Source organism: Triticum aestivum, chromosome 7D (assembly GCF_018294505.1).
Source record: "Triticum aestivum cultivar Chinese Spring chromosome 7D, IWGSC CS RefSeq v2.1, whole genome shotgun sequence".
In the NCBI taxonomy this organism is placed as follows: Eukaryota; Viridiplantae; Streptophyta; class Magnoliopsida; order Poales; family Poaceae; genus Triticum; species Triticum aestivum.
Genome location: NC_057814.1, coordinates 22,550,034 through 22,577,145, shown reverse-complemented (window position 1 = coordinate 22,577,145; position 27,112 = coordinate 22,550,034). Strand labels below are relative to the sequence as shown.

Here is a 27,112-nt window from a genome sequence, read left to right as displayed (position 1 = left end):
GTCCATCGGCTGCCGCCACGTAGCCACAATTCCATACATCGTGTCCATTACACAAAACTGGTTCGCTCCCAAAGACCGGATTTTATGTCTTCTTCATCCTCCAGCTTTCCTCCACCACTTGCGCATTCGTTCCTTTCCCACAAGTTTTGCTTGGTAGCGAATTCTCTGCTGCTTCGGGGCCCTCGCCCGTTCTAATAAATCTGCTCCCTTCCGTGATCATCGATCTGTAGTTATGGCCAACTCCGGTGTCAACAACGTCCCCGCCGCCGGCGAGTGGGGAGCCGACCCCGCCGTGGCCTCCGTGGAAGGCGAGGCGCAGTATGCACCGCCAACGTCCGGGTACAAGGCTTCATTAGAGTCGGAGGGGTACCTGTCAGGCGCCGAGGAAGGGTATGGGTCGGGTGTGGTGTTGGCGCCCCTGCTACGGTGCTGCCAGCTGAAGCGGTGGCAGCGGCAGTGTGGGCCCTCGCTTTCCGGTCTGGTTGGAGCGGGGCCTGGATCCGTGGAAGTATATGGAGGACACCATGTCGCTGCCCCATGCACTTCTTTGCCGTCTTCGACGGCAACGACGGCCCACAGGTAACCTTCCATGCCACCTCCAGGTCTAGTGGTCGACACCATCCACGCTCTTTCCGCTACACCTTTGATTTGCTTGTTACGTGGCGGTGCCGATGTCAGCCCTGTGCAAGGACCAGATGCACGTCATACTTGCCGAGGTGCTGGCCGGCGTGGCAACTGCCTACCCGAAGGAGCACCCGGAAAAGGATGACGAGGCGGAGCGTCATGCGTGGGAGGCAGCGCTGAAGCGGAGCTTTGAGCGGGTGGATGCCCTCGGGATGGGGCAGTCGGCATCGGGATGGCCCATCATGGGGTCCACCCACCGTCATAGTGGACCTCCTGGTCCGCAGCAGAATCCTCATCGGCACCTGCGGGGACTCCTGCGACATGCTCTGCCGCGCCGGTAACGCCTTGCCACTATCCGGGAACCACAAGGTGAGATTAATTGCGGCATGCGTATTGCCTTTCTCTCCTTTGGTCTCGTCTGGCTATACGAATTGGCTTGATGCATAGATGCAGCTGGAGCCGCTGGTTGGGATGGTGGCCGGAGAAGAAGTGTGCACCTCCGCGGACGGGCAGCTGCGCGTACGGGGAATGTTTGCCATGTCGCGGGGTTTGGATACAAGTTGTTCCGAGGCGCACTGATACAACAAGTACTCCCTCTGGAAGAAAAGATAAGAGTCGTTTATATCTCTTATATTTATTTAACGGATTTGCTAAAACTCATTCGAATGAGAAACAAATTGGTCTCATTCAGTTTTCTGACCGTCCGATCCACCCGCGCCACGATTCGTGTTTCGTCCTGGGAGGCGAGCTGTTTTGTTTGTTGGGCCGGAAGCGACACGGGGGAGCGAGTTGTTTTGTTGCGGGCTGGGCCTCCGCATTTTGTTTTGGGCCGTGCTTTAGAATGCGAACGGTCTAACCCTACTAAAGGTCCACCCGTGCTGCTGTTGTCACTCTCCTCGCCTCTGTTCCCCTTCCCATCGGCTGTTTTCTTCCCATCGGTTTGTTCCCCTTCACATTTGATTTTCAATCCAAGCGCAGAACGACTTGGTGGGCTTCTGGCCAGAGAGATGGCAGGGGAGGCCGGCGGAGTGAGTGTTTAACTCCTTTTCTTGTCCTTTTTTAGATTCGTTTTTTGCATTCTAGGGTTTGTTCCTCTTTTTTTTGTTTGTTTTGAGGTAGTTCATCATTAACCTGGGGGGGGGGGGGGGGGGGGGGGGTTGGTGTTTTATGTGAGCGACCTACGTTAAGATGAATGTTTTTGAGTGTGGAATGCTCATGTTTTTTTAGAGTGAAATAAAATGTTTTTTGATTGTGCCCCTAGGTACAGATCCTGCCCTGTATGTAGTTGTGCATCTACGTATAGCTGCTGAATAGTAGTCAGATTAGATTCAGAGCCTGCTGTTATTTTTGAATAGTATCTATATGCTCATCTTTTTTAGATCCCCTGTTTGTGGAACTGTATGTAGCAGATAGCACACAGATTGCAGCCTCTTCTGCTTATCTATGATACAGATTGTCCCTAGCTAATAATGACATGACTGTTTTTGTGATGAAAATCTCTTATGTGTGCATCAAGTCTTCCATTTTCTTTTGTGTTAATTGCCTGCTCTGGTTCTGCTTCATTTTCAGTAGCTGCCTTCCACTCTGTTTGTTGATTGCTGGTATTGCTTGTTCTGATTGCGCATCATTTCCATGTGTTTCTGAACGAGCTCCTGATGTGTCCACTTTGTTAGTTGATTGCTTATGCATTCCTTGACTTCTATATTATTAAGGTGTCTCTCAAAACAGGGCTGTATCTGTTTTATGAGTTGTGCTCGAATTTAGGAGCGCATATATGATTATGGCTTCTCTTAAGTTTATTCATCAAAGTCTCTTTACTTTATATGTTCGCTGTGTAGAATCGATAACTTTGACTAGTTGCAGCTTTGCTTGTGATCTGCCTGAACCTATGATACAGATGGTTCCCTAGCTAATAATATGACGATCAAATTCCCTAAGCATTCATGCATCCCATATCACCATGGCTGTTGTTTGAGTAGATCTATTTTCATTTTCTGAACCAAATCACAGCTCCCACCTTGTTGGTTGATCCCTGATAAATTTCTTGGCTAGAGGTGCCTTCCGCGTTGGACCCTTGGTATAGTTTCTGGACGAGCATGGTGCTTGTTGACTGTCCACTTTTGTTAGTTGAGTGATGACAACTTTTTTTACTAGACTTCCCTGAAATGGTTTACATCCTGAAGTCTGGAGCATCTGCATTCTGACTTGAGTTTTGCTGATGGCTTTGTCCGAGTCTGAACAACAGTTTCTCTGACTTTGATATATTTGCTGTTCATAATTGATGCTAGAAGGATTGGTAGGACTTTAGAAGCAGCAACTCTTTACAGTTTTTAGTTTTGCAAGAATGTTTTGTGAAATCAAAGTTCGGCACTTTTTTAGTTGATTCTTCTGACTTGATACATTCCTTGACTCAGTAAAATAGTCTCTGCAACGGGGGTGCCTGATGAACTTTAGAGCATATGTAGAAGGCCTTTCCTCTTAATGACAGTGTATTTAGAATCGGAAGATCACAGTAATTCTGCTCCTCCAGGAGAGTAAACTTTGTAATTAACAATGTATAGGAATATCCCAGTTAACAAATTTCTTCCCATCGGGTAGCTTGCCTCACCTCACCTTTAGTCGCATAGTTGTTGCCGACGGAAGCCTTTTTGGATAATGGATTCTAACGGTCCTTGTGTCCCCAATAGAATGTAGCCTATTTTTGTTCTTTTGGTTATTTGTAGTTGCAGGCACTGTTGTTATCCCGATGCTACTTTTTTGTTTGTGCATATGGTTGTTCTACTCAGCTATCATGCCTTTGAAAACACTAGCGATGACTTTTTTTATTTTTCAATTTTCTAGGGGAATTTGTGCTTTGGGTTTATTGGTAAACAGCGTCAGATCAAGTCTCTCATTATTTAGGTTTGTTTCTCCATTTATCCATGAATTTTTTTTGAGCACCCGATTGCTAAGCCACTTTTCAAGTTATTGTTGTAGTGGAGTGGCCCATATTTTAGCTTGTGGTCTCCTCACTTCCATTTAAATTTCCCCCTAAAATAATAAAAAGCTTTTGGTTTGCTCTCAGCTAAACATAAGTTCATATTACTTTTGTGTTTGACTCATATTGTTGGAGTTGCATGTTTCTTTGAAAGCTTTTAGTTCGGTGATGCCCAGAGCAAGAGGGGAATGTATGTTTTTTTCTCATGAACAAGCCTTTTGCATTAATAAGTGGAGATAGCAAAGTAAATTGTAGAGCTTTTCCAAATTTGTTTGACTAAAAGAAAACTGTTTTCTTTTTTGTTCTCAGGTTTTGCCTTGTGAGCTATGTGGGAACTTTTGCCATGGCGGTGCTGACAACAACTTCAAGATCGACATTCGTGATGAGTTCCTGTCTAAAGCGGTATGAGTTGTACTAGATTCAGTTCATTGGTTACGCTATCAGATCATCGATTGTTTCTTCTTCAGAATAGTTTGGTTGATTACATTATTACTAGTTCTGTAGTATCATAGTATTTTAATGATTGATTATGTCCAAAATAATCAGTTTTTTTTGGGGGGGGGGGGGGGGGGGGGGGGGAGACAATCAGTTAGTAGTTCGCACCTTAATGTACTTTGTTATTTTGTTTCCTAGTTCAGCCGCAGTGTATCAATCAAGTGGTGCAGCATTTTCGCATGTTTTATACCCTGATTGTACAAGTCATGGTCAGAATGCTTGTGTATTTTGCCATGGATGGTCGCGCTCTTTTTGTATTCAGACATGTGTTTTTTTTATGTTATGTACAGTTTCCTAATTATATTTTTCGTTTCTTTTTTTTTTTACTTTTTTGTAGACTGTCCCATGCAATGCAAGAGTCTACGTCAATGGTGTTACCGGGGACTACATGCGTTTTGAAGCCCATGGACGCAAGTGCTCTGTCGACATTGTGAAGGGGGCACACAGGACCAGGATCAAGGGGAGTGGCTGGAAGAAATTCACTTCTGACTTTTCTCTTCAGAAGGGTGCTGTGGTCATTTTTGACTTGGACAGGCGTCCCCGCCAGGCATATGTTGTCGCTCAAAGTGTTGACTTGCACACAGTTGAAGGAAGCATTTTTCAGACGGGGATGCTGATGAAAGAGATGATAGATGGAGACATCTCAGATGTGGACGAATACGGTGGCAGCATAAAGATTGAGTATACAAGGGGTCTAACTCTGAATGATGCACAGCAGGACATTCTCAATGAACTGGTGCTCAGCTTCAAGTCCAAGTTTTTAGGAGTGTCTTTTGTACACTGTCTTACTACAACCGACACTCAAGTTGGACAAATGGTATGTTTTGTTGTTTCTTTTTTTTAATACTTGCTTTTTGTGTTTACTTTATTTTATTTATATGCATTCATTATTTTCTTAAATGCATGCAGTTTTGTTGCGTTGCTTCAAGCTTTTTTATTTTCATGTTTTTTGTTTTCTGTTCTTTGTTGTGGATACAGAAAGTGCCAGAGAGGGTTGCTACAAGCTTGAACATCCCTAAAGAAGGGTTGGCTGGTGTTCGTCTAAGCAGTGGGGAGGCAAAGACTCGTGTTGAATACAACACGTCTACTGATGGACGTATAGCTTTCAACAAAAAGCAGTGGAGGCGTTTCCTTTCAAAGACTACCCTGGAAATCAATGACTGCATCTTCATGTTCTTCAAGGCCAGCAGCAAGTCTTGCATGAATGTTACTGTTGTCGTCAGCAAGCTTTAAGTTTCACTTTCTTTTTCGAGAAGCTATGTTCCTAGTTATGTAGTATGCTGATGCAAAACATCGCTGCGGTCTTTTATTTATGCGGTTGACAAGAACCAAGTAACCCCCCCCCCCCCCCGGCTCGTCGTTTGCGATGTTTATTATCTATGTGTGTTTCAAAACTATGTGGAATATGTGTTTCTCGTAATGATAAGTGATGTTATATATTTTTCATCAGTATGTTTCTTTAGGAGTAAAGGCGTTTACGTTTTTTTTAATGTTTTCCTGTTATGATTTGTAACGATAAACACCCTTTTGCCTATCTGCACTATACATGCAATTTTGTTTGCCCGGTTCCTTTTTAGTAACAAAAATATTGTTTTCTCATAGATGCCTTATTTTTTGCAAGTAGTCATCTTTGAAAATCGTAGGTCTAAGAGAGTGCGGTCAAGGTCGTAGTTGAAAGTCTACCATCTACTCACAATTTAGGGAGAGGGAGGGTGGGCGACTATGTGTTTTGTATGAGCTTGTTCTTTGAAGATTGTTCTTGAACATACCGAGTTTGCAACTCAGCCATCAACTAGCAGAGTGCGTGTCTTGTTGAAGGTCCCAGTTGTATGCGATCCATCAACTCACAACAAGGGGGAGTGTGTGTTGTTGATGGTCCCCAGTTGCAAGCCCACCATCAAATAGGAACTAGGAGGGGGATGGGGGAGTGTTTGTGTTTTCTCGAGGAGCCCCATTTTTTTGCTTGTCGATAATTGAGGCGCAACTAGGTGTGTGCGTGTGTGTCTTGTTGGTCTCCCCAGTCGTGTGTGTGGGTCCCCAGTTGCAAGTTACTCATCGACTCGTAACTAGGGGGGGTGTGTGTGTGTGCTTTATCCATGGCCCCCAGTTGCAAGTTGACATCGACTCGCAACTAGGGTGTGTGTGTGTGTGTGTTTTGTCGTGGATCCCTAGTTGCATGTCAATAATCGACTCGCAACTAGAAGTGTGTGCGTGTGTTTGTGTTTTTTCAAGGGCCCCCAGCTGCATCTCAACCACCGACTTGTAACTAGGGTGTGTGTGTGCGTGTGTCGAGGACCCCTAGTTGCAAGTTATCCATCGACTCGCAACTAGGGGGTGTGTGTGTCTTTGTGTGTTTTATTTGTGGCCCCCAAGTGTAACTGGGGCACCCAGTTGCATCTCAACCACCGACTTGTAACTAGGGGGCGTGCACGTGTGTTGAGGACCCCTAGTTGCAAGTTGCCCATCGACTCGCAACTAGGGTGTGTGTGGGTGGGTCCCCAGTTGTAGTTACCCAATTGAATGTTGATAACCAACTTGCAACCACAGGTTGTGTGTGTGTGTGTCCCCCCAGTTGCAAGTTACCCATCGACTCGCAACTAGGTTGTGTGTGTGTGTGTGTTTTATTCGTGGCGTCCAATTGCAAGTTGACATCGACTCGTAACTAGGGTGTGTGTGTGTGTGTGTGTGTGTGTGTTTGTATGCGTGTGTTTTGTCGTGGGTCCCGAGTTGCATGTCAATAACCGACTCGCAACTAGAAGTGCGTGTGTGTGTGTGTGTGTATTTTTGTCAAGGGGCCCCCAGTTGCATCTCAACCACCGACTTGTAACTAGGGGGTGTGTGTGTTTGTTGAGGACCGCTAGTTGCAAGTTGCTCATCGACTCGCAACTAAGGGATGTGTGTGTGTGTGTGTGTGTGTGTGTTTTGTCGTGGGTCCCTAGTTGCATCTCAATAATCGACTCGCAACTAGAAATGTGTGCGTGTGTGTGTCTTTTTTGTCAAGGGGGCCCCATTTGCATCTCAACAACCGACTTTTGTAACTAGGAGGGTGTGTGCGTGTGTCGAGGACCCCTAGTTGCAAGTTGCCCATCCGACTCGCAACCAGGGGGATGTGTGTGTGTGTCTTTTTGTCAAGGGTCCCCAATCGCATGTTTACCATCAAACTCGCAACTAGGGGGGGGGGGGTTGTTTGTTGAGGACCCCCAGTTGCAAGTTGCCCATCGACTCGCAACTAGGGAAGGGTGTGTGTGTGTCTTTTTGTTGAGGGTCTCCAGTTGCAAGTTCCCCATTTGACTCGCAACTAGGGGGTGTGTGTGTGTTTTGTTGAGGACTCCCAGTTGCAAGTTCCCCATCGACTCGCAACTAGGGGTGTGTGTGTTTGCTGAGGACCCCCAGTTGCAAGTTGACCATCGACTTGCAACTATGGAGTGTGTGTGTGTCTTTTTGTTAAGGGTCCCCAGTCGCATGTTGACCATCAAACTCGCAACTAGGGAGGGTGTGTGTTTGTTGAGGACCCCTAGTTGCAAGTTGCCCATCGACTCGCAAGTAGGGGGTGTGTGTGTGTCTTTTTGTTGAGGGTCACCAGTTGCATGTCAAGCATCGACTCGCAACTAGGGGGGTGCGTGTTTGCTGAGGACCCCCAGTTGCAAGTTGCCCATCGACTCGCAACTAGGGAAGGGTGTGTGTGTGTCTTTTTGTTGAGGGTCACTAGTTGCAAGTTCCCCATTTGACTCACAACTAGGGGTGTGCGTGTGTTTTGTTGAGGACTCCCAGTTGCAAGTTGCCCATCGACTCGCAACTAGGGGGGTGTGTGTGTCTTTTTGTTGAGGGTCACCAGTTGCATGTCAAGCATCGACTCGCAACTAGGGGTGTGTGTGTGTTTTGTTGAGGACCCCCAGTTGCAAGTTGCCCATCGACTCGCAACTAGGGGTGTGTGTGTGTCTTTTTGTTGAGGGTCACCAGTTGCATGTCAAGCATCGACTCGTAACTAGGGGTGTGTGTGTGTTTTGTTGAGGACCCCCAGTTGCAAGTTGCCCATCGACTCGCAACTAGGGGTGTGTGTGTGTGTCTTTTTGTTGAGGGTCACTAGTTGCATGTCAAGCATCGACTCACAACTATGGGGGCCCTTAGTTGTAAGTTGCCCATCGACTCGCAACTAGGGTTGTGTGTGCCTTTTTGTCGAGGGTCCCAAGTTGAAGGTTGCTCATCGACTCGCAACTTAGGGGGTGTGTGTTTTTTATTCGTGGACCCAGTTTGCAAATTGCAAGTTGACCATCGACTTGCAACTAGGGAGGGTGTGTGTGTGTCTTTTTGTTAAGGGTCCCCAGTCGCATGTTGACCATCAAACTTCGACAAAGATTGGGGTGTTTTCTAGCCCACCTCCAGGTGGATGATGTTGTCGTTTTCAACTTCAGGCATAGCAATGCACAGGGCATCAACATTAAATGCGTCGGTGGTCTTTTTTTTGTTGTGTTATTTTTCATAATTGTCCCAATTGCAAGTCCACCCATGACTCACAATTGTGGGGCCCACGTACCTCTTTTTGCATCTCAACCATCGACTTGCAATTGGGAGTGTTTTTACTCGATGCTACTTGCAACTCCACCATCGACTTGCAACTGTGGGTGCCCGCATGCCACTTGCAACTCGACCATCGACTCGCAACTTGGCTTTTTTTGTAGTTTGCAATCCCCTTAGTTGCAAGTTCACCATCGAATCACAAATGTGGGTGCCCGCATGCCACTTGCAAGTAGAACATTGACTCGCAACTCGGCTTTTTTTGTAGTTTGCAATTGCCCTAGTTTCAAGTCCACCCATCGAATCGCAATTGTGGGTGCCCGCATTCCACTTGCAAGTAGACCATCGACTCACAACTAGGGTTGTTTACTCGATGCCACTTCCACTCGACCATCGACTTGTGACTCGTTTTTTTTGTAGTTTTTGTAATTGCCCTAGTTGCAAGTCCACGATCGACTCACAACAGTGGGGTGCCCGCATGCCACTTGCAACTTGGATTTTTTGTACTTTGCAATTGCCCTAGTTGCAAGTCCACCATCGACTCGCAACTGTGGTGGCCCGCGTGCCACTTGCAAGTAGAACATCGACTCGCAACTAGGGTTTTTTACTCGATGCCACTTGCAACTCAGATTTTCTTTGTAGTTTGTAATTGCCCTAGTTGCAAGTCCACCATTGGCTCGCAACTGTGGGGGTGCCCGCATGCCACTTCCAACACAACCATCGACTTGCAACTCGGGTTTTTCTCTCTAGTTTTTGTAATTGCCCTAGTTGCAAGCCCACCATCAATTCGCAACTGTAGGGGCCTGCATGCCACTTGCAAGTAGAACATCAACTCGCAACTAGGGTTGTTTACTCGATGCCACTTGCAACTCGACCATTGACTTGCAACTCGGATTTTTTGTAGTTTGTAATTGCCCTAGTTGCAAGTCCACCATTGGCTCGCAACTGTGGGGTGCGCGCATGCCACTTGCAACTCGACTATCGACTTGCAACTCGGCTTTTTTTGTAGTTTGCAATTGCCCTAGTTGTAAGTCCACGATCGACTCGCAACTGTGGGGGACCGCATGCCACTTGCAAGTAGATCATCGTCTCGCAACTAGCTGGTATTTACTCGATGCCACTCGCAACTTGACCCTGGACTTGGAACTTGTCTGTTTTTGTCTTCTTTTTTAACCATAATTGCTCCAGTTGCAAGTCCACCATCGACTCGCAACTGTGAGGGCCCGAATGCCCTAGTTGCAACTCGACCATCGACTAGCAACTCAGGGGAGGGGTGTTTACTCGATGCCACTTGCAACTCGACCCTTGACCTCCACCTGATCTTTGTGTGTTGTTTGTTGTTGTTGTTTGTTTGTTGTTTGTTGTTTGTTGTTCTTTGTTGTTCACAATTACTTCCTTTTGTAAATAGAAGCAACTTTGGTTTCACCGATGAAAATACTCGCAACTGTGGGCCCGCATGCCCCAGTTGCAACTAGGGCACCAACTCGCAATTGGCTGGTGTTTTACTCGAAGCCACTTGCAACTTGACCCTGGACTTGCAACTGGTATGTTGTATTTTTTGTCTCGTAATTTCCCAAGTTGCAAGTCCACTATCGACTCGCAACTGCGAGGGCCCATGTGCCCAAGTTGCAACTCCACCATCGACTCGCAACTGGCTGGTGTTTACTCGACGCCACTTGCAACACGACCCTGGACTCGCAACTGGCTAGTGTTTGCTTGATGCCACTTGCAACTCGACCCTGGAATCGCAACTGGTCTGTTTTTGTCTTTTTTTTCTTTGTCATAATTGCCCCTGTTGCGAGTCCACCACCGACTCGCAAATGTGAGGGTCCGAATGCCCCAGTTGCAACTCGACCATCGACTCGCAACTCGGGGGGGGGGGGTGTTTACTCGATGCCACTTGCAACTCGACCATAGACTTTGCAACTAGTCCGTTTTTGTTGTCTTCTTTTGCCATATTTGTCCCAGTTGCATGTCCACCATCGACTTGCAAGTGTGGGCCCGCATGCCCCAGTTGCAACTCAACCATCGGCTTGCAACTGGCTGTTGTTTTACTCGAAGCCACTTGCAACTCGACCCTGGACTCGCAACTGTGAGGGCATGTATGCCCCAGTTGCAACTCAACCACCCAACTCGCAACTAGGGGTGTGTGTGTGTGTTTTGTTGAGGACCCCCAGTTGCAAGTTGCCCATCGACTCGCAACTAGGGGGGTGTGTGTGTCTTTTTGTTGAGAGTCACCAGTTGCATGTCAAGCATCGACACGCAACTAGGGGTGTGTGTGTGTTTTGTTGAGGACCCCCAGTTGCAAGTTGCCCATCGACTCGCAACTAGGGGTGTGTGTGTCTTTTTGTTGAGGGTCACCAGTTGCATGTCAAGCATCGACTCGCAACTAGGGGGGCCCTTAGTTGTAAGTTGCCCATCGACTCGCAACTAGGGTTGTGTGTGCCTTTTTGTCGAGGGTCCCAAGTTGAAGGTTGCTCATCGACTCGCAACTTAGGGGGGTGTGTGTTTTTTATTCGTGGACCCAGTTTGCAAATTGCAAGTTGACCATCGACTCGCAACTAGGGAGGGTGTGTGTGTGTCTTTTTGTTAAGGGTCCCCAGTCGCATGTTGACCATCAAACTCGCAACTAGGGAGGGTGTGTGTTTGTTGAGGACCCCCAGTTGCAAGTTCCATCGACTCGCAAGTAGGGGTGTGTGTGTCTTTTTGTTGAGGGTCATAGTTGCAAGTTGACCATCGACTCGCAACTAGGGGTGTGTGTGTGTTTGCTGAGGACCCCCAGTTGCAAGTTGCCCATCGACTCACAACTAGGGGGAGGGTGTGTGTGTGTTTTTTTTTGTTGAGGGTCACCAGTTGCATGTCAAGCATCGACTCGCAACTAGGGGGGCCCTTAGTTGTATGTTGCCCATCGACTCGCAACTAGGGTTGTGTGTGCCTTTTTGTCGAGGGTCCCAAGTTGAAGGTTGCTCATCGACTTGCAACTTAGGGGGTGTGTGTGTTTTTTATTCGTGGACCCAGTTTGCAAATTGCAAGTTGACCATCGACTCGCAACTAGGGAGGGTGTGTGTGTGTCTTTTTGTTAAGGGTCCCCAGTCGCATGTTGACCATCAAACTCGCAACTAGGGAGGGTGTGTGTTTGTTGAGGACCCCCAGTTGCAAGTTCCATCGACTCGCAAGTAGGGGTGTGTGTGTGTCTTTTTGTTGAGGGTCACAGTTGCAAGTTGACCATCGACTCGCAACTAGGGGGGTGTGTGTTTTCTGAGGACCCCCAGTTGCAAGTTGCCCATCGACTCGCAACTAGGGGGAGGGTGTGTGTGTGTGTGTTTTGTTGAGGGTCACCAGTTGCATGTTGACCATCAAACTCGCAACTAGGGAGGCCCTTAGTTGTAAGTTGCCCATCGACTCGCAACTAGGGTTGTGTGTGCCTTTTTGTCGAGGGTCCCAAGTTGCAAGTTGCTCATCGACTCGCAACTTAGGGGGTGTGTGTGTTTTTTATTCGTGGACCCAGTTTGCAAATTGCAAGTTGACCATCGACTCGCAACTAGGGAGGGTGTGTGTGTGTCTTTTTGTTAAGGGTCCCCAGTCGCATGTTGAACGTCAAACTCGCAACTAGGGAGGGTGTGTGTGTGTCTTTTTGTTAAGGGTCCCCAGTCGCATGTTGACCATCAAACTCGCAACTAGGGAGGGTGTGTGTTTGTTGAGGACCCCCAGTTGCAAGTTCCATCGACTCGCAAGTAGGGGTGTGTGTGTGTGTCTTTTTGTTGAGGGTCACCAGTTGCAAGTTGACCATCGACTTGCAACTAGGGGGGTGTGTGTTTGCTGAGGACCCCCAGTTGCAAGTTGCCCATCGACTCGCAACTAGGGGGAGGGTGTGTGTGTTTTTTTTTGTTGAGGGTCACCAGTTGCATGTCAAGCATCGACTCGCAACTAGGGGGGGCCCTTAGTTGCAAGTTGCCCATCGACTCGCAACTAGGGTTGTGTGTGCCTTTTTGTCGAGGGTCCCAAGTTGCAAGTTGCTCATCGACTCGCAACTTAGGGGGTGTGTGTGTTTTTTATTCGTGGACCCAGTTTGCAAATTGCAAGTTGACCATCGACTCACAACTAGGGGGGTGCCGCGTATTTATGTGTTTGTTAAGGTCCATAGTTTTTGCGAGTCTACCATCGAGCCACAACCAAGGACGAGGCGGAGAAGTTGCTAGCCGAGGATCGACTTGCAACTAGGGGCAGGGGGAGGGGAAAAATTGTTCTGAGTACGAATTCTTATTTTTTTGCAAGTCAACCACTGAAAATCGCAATTTGAGAGGTGCCGGTGTGTGTGTGTTTGTTGAGGAACATTTTTCAACCAGTTCCAAGTTGATGCTCGACTCACTTCTTTTTTTACAACTATTTTCCTTTTTTTGATAGATTTTTTTCCTTTTTTGTAATGGAACAAAACAAATGATTTTTTACTTTGTAAACAAATATTTTTTTTGTATCATTTTTTTCTTGCATGGTATGATCTCGTGTATGTTTTTACACACAACAACCTCTTGTGTAGGAGCACAAAGGACGTTTTTTGAACTCAACTGTATTACTTTTTTTCTGGAGGGTTTTTGTGGAAGATGTCCAATGTTTTGCAACGGATAACCTCAGGTTGTGCGGCTCTGCTTCTATCTTTTTTTTGGCTGGCACTGTTTGAATCGGTGGGAGAGAGAGCAGGGCAGAGACGGGGGCGAGCACATCGAAGACGATGGCCTGCGATGTCGCCGCCGACGAGCCACCCGCCATCCCCACCGCGCTCGACAAGGCCCCCGCCGTCTGCCCCGTCCAGAAGCCCCGCGCGACCCACAACTCCCCCGCCGTCTGCACCGTCCGGGAGCTCCGCGCAGGCGACGCGCCGTCCGCCATGGGCAGGGGCCCCGATCTCTGCGCCGGCGACACTGAGCATGCGGCACACGATAGAGTAAGACCAAGCCCACATCATGCTATCTCTATGCTGTTTTTTTTCGTTTGTATGCGGGGTTCCAGTTTGGTTCCGCTCCGTTCAACTCCGAGCCGCGATTTCGTTCTGCAGAATGCGTCGCCTCGCCGCGATTTTTTGTGTAGGTCACGTTGGAGTAGTGGGTTGGGCAGCAGAGGGATGAGGATTTCGATTCATTGAGCCAGGAATCTCTATTTGATAGATGTCTGTCTCTGTTAGAGAAATTGTACGGCAAGTCTCAATTTGTTAGATTCGGAGTACCATAGCATTTCTGAGACTTTTTTAGAGTGTGGTTATGCGGCAAGGGTGGGTGCTTTTTAGGTGTTTCTCCCTATGAGGGGATTTTTTTGGTGATCAAAGTGTTTGAACAGACTAGCTGTTTCGCTATTTGAATGCCATTGCAGCACAAACACCAGCACCAATTCTGCCTATATGTGCAGCTGTCCCAGTTGTCGTTGTTTTGATTGGCTTATGTTTATGGAACATTTATTTTGTCTGTGTAGATGAAGGGCTTGCACCCTAGTTGAGATGGCCGAACTTCTAGTCTGGAAGACCATGCATGCTTCTTCTTTTTTCTCAGTCAGCTCTGGGTATAACAAACAGAGACAGCATACTACTTCAGCTTTGATGAATTGTTCAAGCTTGATGAAGGGCTTGCACCCTAGTTGAGATGGCCTGATCAGTTGAGGCTATTTTTGGCAAGCTTGATGAATTGTTCATCAAATTAAGTCATCCCTAGTATATATATATATATATATCAGTTGTCTATGCTTTGCCTTCTTCTTTTTGTACATATTTATACCTCTTTGTGCTTAAATAATGTTCTAATTGACTGAAACATTTTCAATTTTTAGTGAACTCTCCCAAAAAAAATCTGAAACTAATGTTCCTATGTTAATTCGTATCACTACCTTTGACTGTACAAGGAGGCATATATCAAAATTCAGAGCAGCCTTCCATTTTTTTGTTAATTGTTTTTGATTGGCAATCAAGCAGATCATGCTAAAATAAATCTGGTCCCTTATTCAAACCAAGGTAGCTGACGTAGTCGCGTAGCGACAGTACTTCTAATTGATCAGTAGGAGTAGTTCAGCACTGGTGTTGTAACCAGATGTGTTCCATGCTTCTGGGTAGTAGTTTATGCTTTTTTAGTTCCTGATGTTTTTGGTTTAATTAGTAGTGTATTTTTCTGAATGTGCACCCTAACTTTAACTCAGTTCTTTTTTCTCAATGTTTGGTTTAGTATTTTTCATGTGTCACCATGCCACGCATTTTTTGTTTGATTTTTGTAAGTTTTAAGAATGTGCTTTTCAGGAATGTTTTTTGTCGATGCTTGATTTTGTAAGTTTCAGAGTGTGGGATTCAGAATGTTAGCACACAGTTTTTAGATGTTTTATTAACAAACCCAATAGATCTGAATGTATGACAATTCACTTTTTAATATACACAAACACTCAAGTTGCCTGAGTGAAGCTGAGTGTGCCTCAATGACATATAAGAGTGTCTACAAGTATGTTTATGTTTTTCCTTCAGCTTATTGCTATGTACACAGTATATTCGAATGTACACAATTAACAAACTTGGAGTTTTTTCGCTGGCTGCTCATGTTCTGGTTTGGTGTTCCATTTTCACACTATGTCTACTAGAGACTGTTTTTTATGCATTTTTTTGCTGCTGCTCATGCATTTTTTGTCTAAATGTTTGTTTTATCTTAAACAGGAGCTTTTAAGCAAAGATACAAATCCTGACCTTTTGGAGACAAACAACAGTAGCCAAGAACATGATTCAGGGGATGACACCATGAATGACAAACATGAACAAAGTATAGTGGATCTGACAGAAACAGACGCATCTGACGGCATGCTGTTTGACGGCTTGAGAAGAATTGTAAATATGTTTTTAACTAGTAGAAGCTAATTTTTATTTTTGTGTGCCGTTTTTTGTAAGTTCAATTTTCCGACAGAAACTTTCCATTTATTTGTACAGTTAGAGGAAAGACAAGAGAGGAAGCAGGAAAGGAGTGCTTTGAAAGAGAAAAGGAACAAGGTATGCTTTTTCGTTGTTTTTTTCATTTTGTAACTTCTGTGAGCCATAACCAATTTTTTTCTAGAGAATAATACTTCTTATCCCCATTTCCAGAGGAGAAGGCCAGAGGAAGGAAAACCCAAACGACACATTAACAAAGAAAGAGCAACTACATACAGCAGATTTAGCATTGGATATTTCGCAAAGATTGTTGATGTTGTGTGCAAAAGCAATCATAGGATGGAGGTTGTTAGGAACGGTGGTTTTGGATACTTGCTTGAGCTAGATGATTGTTATGTTCCACGGCCATTCGCACAGTGAGTCGCGGACAACATATCCACAAAAGATGAAGCAATTGTACTTGGTGGGAAATCAATTCCTCTCAACCCTGAAGCCGTATCATTAGTTCTTGGTATACCAGCAGGCGGAACAAAGATCACAGTGCTAGACGAGGAGTTTGGGAAAGCGGAGTTTCTATCACTGTTTGGGCTAACAGATCTTCCATCCATAAGTTTCTTCGGGAACAAGATTATAAATGAAGAGCTGCCTGACGACGTTTATCTTCGCTGCTTCTTGACTGTCGCACTAGCAACCTTCCTGTGTCCCTCATCCAACACAAAGCCAAGCACCAAATATTTGGGAGCACTTGTGGATGTGTCAAAGTCAAAAGATCTTGATTGGTGCTCTTTTGTCCATACATGGAATATCGCCTATGTCAAGAAGTACCAAACAGACAAGCTGAAGCAGAAACGGATAACAACCACTTTGGGAGGCTGCATTTATCAGCTAGCAGTATGCGCCTTCTTTTTGTTTTTATGAAACTTTATGTTAATTTGATTTTATTTTATGAGCACTGTGTTCTCATCAAACATTCTCAAGGCTGCATTTGTATTTTTGTTGTTTATTTTGCAGGTTCGGTGTCTAGACTTCAACAATTTTGGATCAATAACAATTCCACCAGCACTACCCAGGGTTTGTTTTTCGAAAGGACAAACCATTAAACATTTCAGTGATATGCTAATTGGGAAAGATGGATTATATGGAGCTCTTCAAGTAATTATCATACTCTGCTATTTTTTTGCCTCTGTTTTATGTGTATCTTTTTGGTTTCTTACATCTACTCCTTTTTTATGTTTGTTTATTGTTTTCCATTTTTTTAGATAAAAGATGAGGCAGAAACTTGCTATGTAGAAGCTGACGGTGCATGGGCAAGCACCGCCAAGAACTCAAACATCCAAAAAGCTCTACAAAGGGTCTTAGGCAACTCTTTTTCAGATAAGGTAAAATGCATGAGAGTTGGTTGAGAGAGCAACTTCAACAGTCAATTTAAGCTATTTTGGTTTCCCCTTTTTATATATTTTTTTGATTTATTTTTGTGGAATTTTTTCTGCTTGTTAGATCAAAGAAGATATATTCCTCAATTTCCAGGAGCGTGTAAAAGATCAAAACCTGACCACTTGTCTGATAGCAAAACAAGTGTTGCTGGATACTTTGAACATTGTCTCTTCTTCTTTTAATGGCTCTCAACATACAGAGAAGTTAGAGTCATCCGAGCACTTGTACATGCCATCCGACAAAGATAATGGGTCTGTCAGTACTATTAGAGTTGATTCTAATGGGGATTGAAATTGGCAGTGGTATGTTATTACAACATTTTTTCTTGTTCTAATTCATGTTGTGTTTTCTGTAATAAGACCCCCACTATATTTGTGGCAGATCGAAGAGGCAGGAAGAAGAGAATGAAGACGAGTACACAGCAGTCAATAACTTCAACAAGTAAGGATGTATTGTTGCAAGATAAAATAAAGGTATTTTTGTTCTTATTTTTTAGTCTTTTTAAATCCACCATTTTCGTGTGTAATTTTCAGTTCATTTTTTTTCTGTACCAAATTTATGACTATGCCCATGGTCACACCTCCAGCAAAGCACACCTGAAGTTGACACACAAGGAGTCAAAGCTGAATTGCAACCAGTACCATGGAATGGTCCTATAAATGAGCACAAACATCAAGATGAAATGGTTAGTTTCATATAAAAACAGAAGACCTAACGTTTTTATCCTTTTTTCTTAATTTTTTGTTATTTAACATGCAACTCTGTAAACTAATTTGCCAGGAAGTAAATTCTGAAATTGGTAAAGGATGTACATATATAGTTGGACAACCGGTGCGTGCTGAATGCATTGCACTGCAACAAGATGCCCGCGAGGTTATATGTCATGTGTTTCTTTTTTGTCAACACATTTTTTTCTTTTTTAGCTTGGTGCATATAACTCTGACACCAACCACTTCAATTTTTTTTGTTGTGTTGCAGGGAGAAAGCATGAACAAGGTTGGCCCTGCTAAACACAACCAAGACACAAATATGTTGGATGGACATAGCAACATCCTCGAGCGCAGTGTCAATGCTTGTCCTATTGAAATAGAAGCACCACAGAAAAGCACTAGCCTGAACTACATGCTATTATCAGCTAGATTGGCAAAAGCAGTGATGAGCACGACACAAGTTAACAATTCAAAGGAAGTATCCACCAGAGATGTACAGACAACATTCACAGGGTTACAACATAATACTGTTAACAACAATAAAACACAGGTACACCCCCTGAGGAATTCATTTGACGTTTGTCTTAGTATCATCATTCAAAGACGTTGTTCTGTCTGTTCTTTTTTTGTATAGACCAACTGAACCTGTGTTTCTTCTATGAACATAGCATTGCATAGACACTAGTACCATGGAGCAACGAAATGAGAAGCAAGCAGTGGTTTCTGAATGTGTGGAACATCAAAACAACATTGACAAAGGTGTTTTTCCAGGGGAAAACTTTCACACATTTCAGAATTACAAGAAGCACTCCTGAGCACGTGTTTCTTGTTTTTCTAAAGTTTTTTTGACTTGCTTGTTTCTTCATTTACTTGTTTTTTGTTCATTTGTTTCTGATCGAAACACTGCGAATAATGTCAGCGATTACAAGAAGCGCGTTGAACATGATATAGATATCAACATAGCACTATCAAACAGTACTGCCTACATTTTTTCATTTTTCTATTTTTGATTAGACAATATTTTTTTGTCTTTTTTGCATGCTTTGCTGGCAGTGATTTTCTCATTGTTTTGTGCCTTTTTTCCTTTTTCTTCTTCTTTTACATGACAACCGGATAGACGATAAGCAACAACATGTCAAAGAGTTACAGGACACTTTGCATCCATTAGATATTGCAAGGCAAAAGTACTTCTTCGCAGATGATGCGACACCTAGCTGCAGAATTCTTCCAGACCATGATGATTGTGGGAATCAAATAATAGAGCCAGAATTGTGGCGCCCATTAGAGATGAACTCGGAAGAATATAATTCTCAAATAGAGGTAATTGTTTCTCCATAGCCCCTATTGCCTTTTTTAGTTGTCATTTTTCTTACACACCCAATTATATTTCTACAATTGTAGGAAGCAAAGAAAAAATATCCATGCAATACAAGCAAGGATGAGCAAGAAGAGCAAGGAGATTCCTCCATACAGTGTGCGCAGAGACAACCCGTGTCCACAGGCATTTGCAAGTACAGAGACTTTCTTCCACAGTTTGAAGAAAAGGATGGCATCATCGACTTGGTATGTCTTTTTTTCCAAAAAAATATCTTTGTTTCTCGCTTGCTCTTTTTCTGTTTTCTAATCTCCTTAGTTTTTCCTATGTTTCATTATAATATACAACAAAACATTTTTTTCAGACATCGCCTGTTGCACGCATGTCACACACTTGGGATAGAGCAACAACAGGCTACTCCCCAATGGGCAAATGGAACAATGAGAACGCTGAAAGTCCTACACAAAAGCACAAGAAGGTATCATCATTATTTTTGTTATGTTGCTTATGTTCTTATTTCCTCTTTTTTTTACTTTTTTTTATAAATTCTGCTCTTTTTTAAATGTGTGTGAGTCTGCCCTCTAAAAGTGTGTTTTTGGTTTCTTTTTTGATTGATTGCTGAACACGTCCTCTCAACATTATTTGCCACTTTGCAGAGATATTCAACAACAGCAATTTTAGGGAAGAGGCTTTTTTCAGATGAGTTTGATGAAAATGATGAACAAGAAGGCACTAAACACCAACCAATCCCTGTAAGTGACTACCTACATGTAAATTTGTTGAACAACTTTCTTTTTTATGTAGCTCTTTTGACACCTACTTCTCTGCAGCATCATCTTTTTTTGCTGTCACGCAAACTAACCATAAATTGTGTGTGTTTATGATTTTTTGTAGGTGTCTCCGGATGTTCAAGTTTTGGGGGAGAGATCATTCAATGGTTCATGCTCTAGTATGGTAAACACGGCGGACAATTTATACAACACGAAGCTATCATTAGGCACTTCATCAAGTGGTAAAGAGAATTTGCCTCCAAAAAGGATAACACACCCAAGCAAGTGGCTCTCCTCACCATATGATCACAACGAGAGAGGACCTCTTCAGCCACATGAGATAGAGCTACACAGGGGCATAGTGGCACTAAGCAAAGTTGAACCTCACATAAGGTTTTTTTTCTACACTCAGATTTTCCTCTTTTTTCACGTGATTAAATGGTTTCTGATATTTTGTTGCCTTCACTAACAATACTGGTTCTCAACCACTTGCAGCAAAGTGGTTGTGTTGATTGACAAAACAAGCCTTTTCCTTGGACAACTTGGCGATTCATTTGGTGTGAGTGGTCACGTGGAAGCATATGTTTTCAACGTTTTTCTGTCGGATGCTCTTTCGAGAGAATCATCCAAGGAGATCAAAAACGCACTACTTCTTCACTACACTAGGTGTAAGTACAAAGAAATTTCATATCCAAGCACAACTCGACATATTTTCAACATAGGGTTTTTTTGTACAACACTTTACTGGACTTCTTGGGTGGAAGATCAATAATTAAATTTTGTTCTTTTTCACAAATCAGGATTATTTTCTTGAAAATTGGAAATCTGAAGAAGGAAGGAGGGAAATGAAGAGAAAAACACTTAGAAGCTTCAATGGAGCTGGGAAAGCATTGCCTCTACACGAAAGTGATCGTGTATGCTTCATTACACCAAACTATATTAATTTTTTTATTTTTTGGGTTTTTATTATCCTTTGTTTTTAAATTTTTGCAATCAAATTGTGTGTCCAAAAAATGCAGATCTTCTTTCCGTCAGTACATGATGAGCACTGGTTCTTGTTCGTTGTTGACATTATAGCAAGAAAGTTTGTCTTCCTAGATTCATATGAAGGGAACACACCATTCCACATCGGGATCAGAGATTTGATGGTTAAAACAGTTTTTCTAATCTTTTCTTTTTCTGTTATTTTTTAAATTAAGTTGGTAATGCAACACCCATTCATTTTTGTGTTCCTAAACATATTCATTTTTCAATTGTCTCTAGATAAACAATTTCATAAAAACATGGGAAGATTCTAATCTGAGAGGAATGAGTTTCAGAAAGTTTGGTGTAGAGTACCCAAACATGCCAAAGCAAATCGGAAGGTAAAAATAAGCTAATTTGTGTAAATATAAATTCAGAAACTACTGTTTTTTTCATTTTACTTTTTGATATTTTCTTTAATTTTTGTTGTTAAATTTTCTGCAAAAAAACAACGACGCTTGTGGGATTTTTGCTCTTAACTGGATGCAAACTTGGGCTTCGCGAAATCCTCTGCAGCGACAGTTCACAATGAACGACGTAGCAAACGCAAGGGTCAGATTTGCTGTTGACATTCTATTTAGTATTCACAACACAGAGGATCAAGGCAAAACACTCGTCAAGAACTTCGCATGGTAAATTGGTATGTTTTTACTTCTTCCATTGAAGCAAAGTTTTTCTGCTTTTTTTAGCAATGACTTGTGATACAAAATTGTTTATCTTTTTCTCCTGTCTTTCCAATTTTTGTGTATTTTTTTTTGCGTTTGCCACTGTAAACAAAGTTCCTTTTGTTATTGTATGTCATTTTCAGGTTACTAACTAGTTCTTTTTTTTGTACTTCTTCAGAAGGTCAAGCAGGCCAACCAACTGCAACATTCTCTGTAATGGATGGAGGAATACTACAATAAAGGACTTTAGCAAGATGATCAAAAACAATCACAAAAGTTAAACAACATCACAAAGTGTCCGGTGTACATGGAGGAACGATATGTTTTTTCTTTTTCATTTGAAAGCAAATCCAAGTTGTATAGCAGTGTCGTAGAAACTGGTCATTAACCAGAAAACAATTTGGAATGTCCCGTTTTGTTTTCAGATCAATATCGAAACATCGGTTTTAGAGTGTTCTTTTTCTAATTTGTTTTATGCTTTTAAGTCTGATTATTTTCAGTATCCCTCTTTTTCTAACATTTTTATGTCGTCTATAGCGGCACTAACGAGAACATTTTTTTGCCCTTGTTCTTTTGTTTGTATCATTTCCCCCAACATTTCTTTGGTGCAGGATTTCAAAATTCTTTGGCACACGGAATCTACTTCTACACCCCAAGCGAAAAAGTGGATGAAAAAATTTCAAGGAACCTACTGTGTTAAGGTCAGTGTTGCTACCCCAACAGTAAAGCAATTTTTTCCCTGGTTTTTGTCTACCAGTCTACCAGTACAACTGAAATTTATAACTTATGCATTGCCTAAAACAGTCTTAAAACAGTAGCAAACGTGCTATCATGCATGAACAATCATAGTTCCTTCTTGTTTTTTGTTCAGTGGCACAACAAACAACCAAAACTTGAGTGAATTTACATTTTTCCAGTCATCACTTGCATATGCCTTCTTGAACTTCCAGCACCCAAATTTTCATTTTTCTTTTCTTGCCTTCCTCCTCGGGTTTGCACCAGCTGGTTGCTTGCCCGTAGATGTCCCAGATGAGGCTGCAATTTTTTTTTCATCAAAATGAATAAAATGAACTACAAGACCTTTTTGTAATGCTGGAAAAGTTAGGTAACACCAAAAAGAGAAAAGTTTTTGATGCGAAACCCGAGGTTTGTTTGCGACTGACTTTTTCTCTCTGAGCCAAATTGACATCTTCAGTACTTGCACTACAAGAACTTTTATAATGATCAGGCTTCCCACACCGACTGCATGTGACTTTCTGTTTAGATGCCAAACTTTCCATGAAAGTTTTGTAACGTCCTTTTTGTGGATGCCCTTTTGACACTGCAACATCAGGATCTTGAAGTTTGTCTCCATAACCATCAGGATGCGGTGCTGCATCAGTCTCTGTTGTGTCCTTGTCAACATTTGCTTGTTGCGCTTCTGCAAGTTCATCCTCTTTAGTCATCTCATCCAACCTTTGTTGCACCCTTTCACATTCTGCTACAACATACAGATATTTTCTGTTTGTTGATGCACCGTCCGAGGCCATCTCATTGAGCCTGTTGGATAGAAGGGTATACCTTAAGTGTTGACTTCCAGCAGTTAGTTCCAAAGGAACATTGAAACGGATGTCCCGTATGTCCTTTGTAGTTTTTGGCCTCCACCTGTCAATGTAATATTTTTCTGGCAGCACAGACATGTTGAGATGAGAAAGGACTCTCAAGACATGGCAACACACAATGCCATCTTTCTGAAATTTCCCACAGATACAACTGAACAACTGTTGCTGCAAGTTCACAATCACAACAAATCTCCGCGTTCTGAAATCCTTTTCATCTAGCATTGGTGTCTTGTAGACTTCATATTTCACATTTCTCTCAACCTCTTCAACATGCACATTCAGCACAAACTTTATCTGCTTTTGGAATCTGTAAAATATCTTTCTGTTGTACATTTTTGCAGCTTGTATCTCAAGCTCACTTCGTGCCCAGAATGTCGGTGAAGTTGTTCTTGTGATAGAGTCTTGCTCCCTCTCCTTATCTTGTATGGTTTCTGAAATATTCTGGTACTCTTGGAGGAAGCTGATCACATTGTGAGTTGACGTGATGTTGTCCTTGAAAATGGCGTTGGTGCCTTCACTACGCGCAGTAGAGTGAATGAAGGGGAAGAAGTCCGTCTTGAAATACACAGGGACAAACCTTTTCCTTTTCTTCCACATGATTTGGAAATACTTCACATGCCCAATGTTGTATCTCTGGATCATCTCTGTCCACAATTGCTCAAACTCAGCCACCGTCAGAGAGTTGTGAATGATGTCACTGAAATCATCATGCAGTGTTTTATTTGCTGCAAAAGTCCTAGTACATTTTTCCTCAGCCTTCTTTTTAATATGAAACAAACAACGCCTGTGGCAGATATGCGGGAAAACTAAAGGGATAGCTGTCTTCATCCCAGCATCCTCATCTGTTATGATTGTGGACGGAGATTTCCCACCCATGCAATGCAAGAATGTCTCAAACAACCATTGAAAGGTGTCAGCTGTTTCATTCTCTATGATAGAGCAAGCAAACAAATAGTTCTGGCCATGTCCTGTGACACCAACAAAGGGAGCAAATGGGAGGTTGTATCTGTTTGTCTTGAATGTTGTGTCGAAGCTGAGGCAGTCTCCGTAGAGCTCGTACATTTTCCTAGAATACCCGTCAGCCCAGAAAATGCACAAAACTTTACTTGCGTCATCAGAGACTTTAGTTGTTTTGAACGCATAGTAAAATTGTGGATCTTCAGCTTGTCTCTTCCTGAAATATGTTAGCACCTGCATCATGTCATTTTGATTGCTCTCTTTGCCAATGGCTGTTCTAACATTGCTTACATGCTTTTTGGTGTAAGGAGTGTTCCCGCCTCTCAAGTAACTTAGGATTGCTATTATTTGTCTTGTTGGTAGCTTCACAACATTGAAAGTTCGGATTAGGAGTTTCTCCTCCTCTGTCATGTAGTTATGAGAACGAAGGTATTTCACTTCTGTGTGAGGACTCAAATCATGGTTGTGCTGTAGGTTTATGGTTGTTATCACCCACTTCTCATCCTTCTTGGTGACAATGAGCTGAGCTTTACACCCTGTTATTGCAATGGTGTTTGCTTTTTTCTTCCTTGCGTTGCGATAGGGCTCTTGTCCTGTTTTCTGTTGCCTTGTGTCACGTCGTTTCTTCTTCCTATTCTCTTGTTCTTCTTCATCAATTACTCTTCCTGACCGATTGCACTTGAAAGTTACCCGAGTTGCTGCACTGCCTCCTTGTTTCTTGCCACAATATCGAGATGCTTTGATCACAGAAAAACCAGCAATTGAGGCATACTCATTGTAAAAGTTGTAAGCTGCATCATCCGTATCAAAGACCATGTCCACATGGGGTACGTGATGGCTGCGCACTTCTTGGCTAGCACTCTGAGCAGCTTCTATACTGTCATTTTCAAGGAATATCAGTATATCATCCTGTGTTAATTTTTGAACTTCGCCAGCTGCACCACTGTTTTCTTCTTCTCCAGCAGTTGTAACAGTAATCTCAGAGGCTTTTTGCAACAACGCTGGAGAAAGATCATCCTCGGAATCAGAATCATTGTCAGAAGCAATCTCATTTGACACCATAGAGCCGTTTTTGTTTCCTCCTGCTTCTGTCTGCATTTCATTGTCCCAGTTCAAATCATTCAAGCTTTCTGAAAAACGGTTGTCAACAAAAGGTTCAAGCTCTATATCATGCTGGTCATCGACTCCAGATATATGATGAGCTCCACCCCCAGTGTGTGCTTGTAATGGATCTTCTGAAGATCTACTGTATCGCCCAGTTATCATGTACATATCGTTCTGTAGAGAGAGTTTTTTTATAGTTATACACAGCAGTCAAACAATTTTTATTCAGGGGACATAGACACAAGTTTAAGCAGGAAAAAACATACCTCAGTACGAACAAGGCGATCTTCTTGCGATTGTGAGGATGCATATCTAGCACCCTGAAAATTAGAACAGCTCTAGTTAGTTCTGTTGTTTGATGTTTTTTTCTTTTTGGGTTTATTTTTGTAAGTTAATACAATTTTTATCTACGACAAGCAAACAGGAGTATGTTAGTAGAGAACCTCTTCTTCAGCAGCAAGTAGGAGTTGCATGTATGACATGGGGGCTTCATAAGCGACTTTGTTTGCCTGCATCATTATTTTTGCCAATTTCTTGTAAAACAATCGTAGTAGAATTTTTCTTTTTTTCTTCCAGTTTCTCTAAACTGTAAACACTTACAGGGGGCTGGAGCGCAGTAGACACTTGGTTGGAGTCACCCACTGAAGTATGTGGACCCAGGTTCACAGGCAAGTTTACCTGCACAAAGAAGTTTTAACATTCACAGAAATGTCTACTGACAATTTTCAAAAGCAAGTGTTTTTTTTTTCAAAGAGCCCAGAAATACCTGTGTATTGCCTTGACTATTGAAGATACCATACATAGCTGCACTCACTGGAATGTTCAGGGCATTCCCTTGTGTTCTGTTCATAGAAGCATGAGGAAGCATCTGATTTTGCATCCAGGGGTGTGTATGATGCAGCCCTTGGTTCCAAGCACCAGAAGTCAGCCACTGTTGCTGCTGGGTATCTTGCCCCCCCCCCCCTGTGTTTCTATGTTTTCCACATAATAGTAGAAAAGATCAGACATCAAATTTCTGTAACCAAATAACCAGAATAGTACAAGCAAGATTCAGATGTTCATTAAAATTTCATTTGCTTTTTTTGTAGGCACTAACCTGAGAACCAAACAGAGAAGCTCCATAAACATCAAGAACAGCTGCAATCAATGTCAAGAGTTTCTTTGTCAGGTATATGAAGGATGCAGCACCTAGGAAGAAAGCTCCTTGTTTTTTTACGAATTTGCAGCTATGGGGGTTGTTCTGTATTCACTTTTTATTTTTTCCCTTTTTTGTGTTTTCCACAATAGAATTCTGAAGAATAAAAGGGAAAGATAATACAAGAACAGAGACAAGAATCCGAGATCTGGAGAGGGGAGAGGCGTGCATACCCTGGTGAGTGCTTTGTGCCCTCTGATCTCTTCCTGCATCCATGTTTTTGTGTGCTGCGATGAGGGTTTCTGATTTTCGTGGATGGGGGCTGGCGGTTGGGGCTGGAGGAGGAAGGAGGAGAAGTGGGTGGGTGTGTGCCCTGGCGGCTTCCTCTGCTCACAAGCTTCCTTCCTCTGCTCACATTGCCATTTTGGAGGGGAAAGGTGTGTCCCCTGGCGGCTGGGGCTGGAGGAGGAAGGAGGAGGAGTGGGTGGGTTGGGGTTGAGGGTTTGTGATTTTCGTGGATGGGGGCTGGGGCATGTGCTGCGATCAGGAGAAGAACAGGGAGGAACAAAAAGCAACGGAGCTTTTTTGCTCCTGTACAGCGGGGCCCGGGCTTTCTTTTGTCTTTTTTCTACTTTTTCTGTAAAGTATAAACAAGCTTTTAGTCAAAAAGGCCCAACAAGGACAATCAAAACAAACAACCCAAAAAGGCCCACAACCTACAAATAACAACAGAACAAAGGGCCTGGATTGTATTCGGCCCAATAGGGCTTTGTGCGGGGGAGAAACGAGCCTGGCTCAGGCGTGCCAGGTGATCGGGCTGAGACAAATAGCGAACGACGTCATCACCACGTCATTCGACTGAGACCAATCTATTTCTCAGTCGAATGAGTTCCAGGCGCTC

At 43.3% G+C, this 27,112-nt stretch overlaps 3 protein-coding genes across 9 annotated transcripts; 2 read left to right on the top strand and 1 right to left on the bottom strand.

The window, feature by feature from the left end:
• Positions 1-1,502: 1,502 nt before the first annotated feature.
• LOC123167150 (uncharacterized) lies at positions 1,503-5,464 on the top strand. Its single transcript, XM_044584988.1, has 4 exons — positions 1,503-1,652; positions 3,911-4,003; positions 4,434-4,913; positions 5,075-5,464. Exons 1-4 carry the CDS (start codon positions 1,632-1,634, stop codon positions 5,327-5,329), a joined length of 849 nt encoding a protein of 282 aa, XP_044440923.1. The 5' UTR covers positions 1,503-1,631; the 3' UTR covers positions 5,330-5,464.
• Positions 5,465-13,246: 7,782 nt separating this feature from the next.
• Positions 13,247-21,871, top strand: LOC123167149 (uncharacterized). Of its 6 annotated transcripts, none has more exons than XM_044584982.1 (25): positions 13,254-13,553; positions 14,075-14,161; positions 15,291-15,458; positions 15,558-15,617; positions 15,711-16,388; positions 16,509-16,649; positions 16,757-16,876; positions 16,995-17,233; positions 17,313-17,404; positions 17,518-17,616; positions 17,712-17,804; positions 17,910-18,191; positions 18,310-18,400; positions 18,536-18,616; positions 18,759-18,961; positions 19,043-19,204; positions 19,321-19,434; positions 19,613-19,708; positions 19,851-20,119; positions 20,222-20,394; positions 20,527-20,640; positions 20,746-20,874; positions 20,990-21,090; positions 21,266-21,389; positions 21,593-21,871. In XM_044584982.1, coding segments are annotated over exons 8-21 (1,812 nt in total). In that variant the 5' UTR covers positions 13,254-13,553; positions 14,075-14,161; positions 15,291-15,458; positions 15,558-15,617; positions 15,711-16,388; positions 16,509-16,649; positions 16,757-16,876; positions 16,995-17,178; the 3' UTR covers positions 20,529-20,640; positions 20,746-20,874; positions 20,990-21,090; positions 21,266-21,389; positions 21,593-21,871. The 6 variants fall into 6 exon arrangements, with proteins under 6 accessions (XP_044440916.1, XP_044440919.1, XP_044440922.1 ...); XM_044584986.1 differs by having other exon boundaries at positions 15,535-15,617; XM_044584981.1 differs by lacking the exon at positions 14,075-14,161 and having other exon boundaries at positions 13,247-13,553.
• Positions 21,872-22,179: 308 nt separating this feature from the next.
• Positions 22,180-26,743, bottom strand: LOC123167148 (protein FAR1-RELATED SEQUENCE 5). 2 transcript variants are annotated; one of them, XM_044584979.1, is made up of 8 exons: positions 26,445-26,743; positions 26,173-26,213; positions 25,843-26,047; positions 25,677-25,754; positions 25,520-25,585; positions 25,343-25,396; positions 22,578-25,250; positions 22,180-22,449 (listed from the first exon to the last, which is right to left on the bottom strand). In XM_044584979.1, exons 1-8 carry the CDS (start codon positions 26,481-26,483, stop codon positions 22,318-22,320), a joined length of 3,288 nt encoding a protein of 1,095 aa, XP_044440914.1. In that variant the 5' UTR covers positions 26,484-26,743; the 3' UTR covers positions 22,180-22,317. The 2 variants fall into 2 exon arrangements, with proteins under 2 accessions (XP_044440914.1, XP_044440915.1); XM_044584980.1 differs by having other exon boundaries at positions 22,346-22,449; positions 22,556-25,250.
• Positions 26,744-27,112: the final 369 nt, after the last annotated feature.